This window comes from Cucumis sativus, chromosome 5 (assembly GCF_000004075.3).
Source record: "Cucumis sativus cultivar 9930 chromosome 5, Cucumber_9930_V3, whole genome shotgun sequence".
NCBI lineage: Eukaryota > Viridiplantae > Streptophyta > Magnoliopsida > Cucurbitales > Cucurbitaceae > Cucumis > Cucumis sativus.
The window spans coordinates 23,528,597-23,531,149 of NC_026659.2; the positions used below are offsets into that span (position 1 = coordinate 23,528,597).

Consider the following 2,553-nt stretch of genomic DNA (forward strand, 5'->3'; position numbering starts at 1 on the left):
TCTAACCACACAATTGTCTAAACGTTCCTATACTTTTTATCAAATAACTTGATCTAATATTATCTTACACAAAAGTCGAAATAATTTACTTCTTAAATTTTCCTTAATTATCATTCACTTCTATAATAATAATAATTAACAAAGCAATTGTTTATCTTTTCCAAACCTACCTACAAAAATCCAATAATATTGTTGCACTCTTGTAAATGAAAACAAGATATTTGGTGTATATATATCCTCTCATATACCGAAACATGTAATGGTTATTATTATATTTTCTAATATATTTGGAAACACAACGGAAAAATTAAACCATGCATGATGTATACGAAGTATGTTTTCTTCAGAAGGATTATGTGGATTATACAATATTACAACAAAGTATATTAATTTTCTTTCATGAATTTGAAGGAAAAGGGTTGAGTTTTGGAAGACGCATTTTTGCAGACACAGTTACCAATCATAATCTTCGGGCTTAGCAAATGGGTATTTCAAGTACGCATTTTTTATCTTAGATGGGTCTTGGGGTGTCGACCATGGATACTTCATTGATGGATCTCGTGGAAACTTTCTGAAGTTCAAAAATGGTGCCCACAATAGAATTCTGCAAATTAAACAAACGTCAACATTCAATTTATGAGCAGGTTTGAAGTGATTTTGATAGTCACAAATATGTCTTTAATCGTTGGAGATCAATCTATGTTAGGAGTGAAAACTCGAGTTGAGGTGTCTAAGAAATAACATGTCTACTTTGAGTGCCACTCTAAAGACTGACTATTGGAAAAAGGATGAGATAAAAGTGAGATAGGATTAACCATAAAGTCACAAAATCTCATGGAGGTTGACCCTAGGAGCTAGTTTGGGGCAGCCCATAAGGTCGGCCACAATGCTCTACACGCCTGTAGGACGTTGTGACATAGAGGGACTAGCTAGGCCAACCCTTGAAACTTCCTTATGTCGCGAAGAACCGACCTTTGTGGAAGCTGACTGATAGGGTCAGTGGTAAAGAGTGTTCATCTCTCTCTTGGATCAGTTGTGTGGTACTTAGATTTGCAAACAAGATTATCTTGACAACTTTGACATGTAACGATAATATAACGATATAATTAATGATCCAAGAAGATAACTAGCAACTGATAACAATTACGAAACAATATTTCCCAATATATATAACAGAGAGAGTCCGTTACATTCTTTCATGAGCTTTATATACTGTTTTAGTTCTCTAGAACTATTTGATGGCTAAAAAAGTCACACAAATGTTAGAATTTTCTGTCTTGCAGGCAACCATTCAATTTTCTTCCTAATCTTAAACATTCATGACAACTTGGCTAATTTCTGAACGCTTAACTGGTATATGATAAAAATGATTTGAACGGTATCAAATAAGTTTGTAATACAACCTATAGATGTATGAACTTAACAGTTACTTACCCAGGGAAGAAGAGGAATACACACATGAATTGGAGATACATTTCCAACAAATTTCTTCTATACCATCTTATCCTCAGCCAATTCATGATGATTGGCTGCAATAATAAATACATGATAAATTAAAAAATTAAACTTAAAATGTTCACTTTTGAAATTAACTTAATTAATTCACAAGTAATTTAGAGAAAGAATATGGGAAAGTTAGTTAAATAATATACTTACAGGAAAAACAAGGAAGTAAAAGAATCCAATAACGCCTAATTGTGCCAAAACCCATGTCAAAGGAACTTCATGGTTGTTCTCTCCTGTTACTGCACTTGCTGGCTCCCCAACCTGTTATTTGAAACAACATGTATTAGCCCCCAAAACTATATACATATATTAATTATATAATCCAACAATAATTAGTTAATTCAGCATATTGAGGTTTTTAAAAATGGTGGAAGAAAGTTGGCTTACAGTGGCTAAAAAGGCAGCAAGATGAAGAGCTAAACTTGTTTTCTTTTTATGAAGATATCCAATGGGATCTTCTTCTTTGATACTTCCCACTATCTTAAACTACACCCATTAGGAAAAAAAAAACAATGTTTAGAGAGAGAGAGAGGAGAGAGAGAGAAACAGAGAGTTAGAGAGATATATATATACATTCTTGGGATTTGAATTGGAAGGCAAAATATTGAAATTGTGAAGCTTAAAGGGAGAATAGAGAGAAGGAAAAAGGGTTTTGGAAGAGGAGAGAGAAGGCAAGGCCTTGGGGATGTGAAGAAGGCCAATGCTGCAGCACTTCATGTTCATCAAAAACTCTGTTCAGTACTCTTTCAATAACTCAATCATAGTTCATACATTAACTTTTCTTCTCTCTCTCTTATCTTTCTTTCTTATCTTTGTCTATGGCCACACACAAGGATACAAGGCGAAAGTATTTCTTTTAGAAGGACATATGTGCAAATTACTTAAAGTTGCCACATGTCAAGATGAAAAATTAGAAATACACCAATAAAAACTAACCTTGGTATTGAAAAATTTATAATGCCCAACTATAAATTAAAAAGCACTTGGAAGTATCTCCAATTGTATTTACTTTTGTGCATTTTAATCAAACTGACCAATTATTATATC

General features: G+C 33.1%; 1 protein-coding gene across 1 annotated transcript; it reads right to left on the reverse strand.

Annotated features, from left to right (window-relative positions):
* Positions 1-245: 245 nt before the first annotated feature.
* Positions 246-2,342, reverse strand: LOC101218173 (NAD(P)H-quinone oxidoreductase subunit L, chloroplastic). The gene is made up of 5 exons (XM_004150066.3): positions 2,080-2,342; positions 1,894-1,992; positions 1,657-1,767; positions 1,435-1,529; positions 246-604 (listed from the first exon to the last, which is right to left on the reverse strand). Exons 1-5 carry the CDS (start codon positions 2,227-2,229, stop codon positions 454-456), a joined length of 606 nt encoding a protein of 201 aa, XP_004150114.1. The 5' UTR covers positions 2,230-2,342; the 3' UTR covers positions 246-453.
* Positions 2,343-2,553: the final 211 nt, after the last annotated feature.

What these genes read in the sequence shown, in the direction of transcription:
- LOC101218173 (XM_004150066.3), bottom strand. Translation starts at nt 2,229, where the DNA reads ATGAACATGAAGTGCTGCAGCATTGGCCTTCTTCACATCCCCAAGGCC. An exon ending in CCAATTCAAATCCCAAGAAT is followed by an intron (nt 1,993 to 2,079) that starts GTATATATATAT and finishes TAATGGGTGTAG; the next exon opens with TTTAAGATAGTGGGAAGTAT. An exon ending in GTATTCCTCTTCTTCCCTGG is followed by an intron (nt 605 to 1,434) that starts GTAAGTAACTGT and finishes TTTAATTTGCAG; the next exon opens with AATTCTATTGTGGGCACCAT.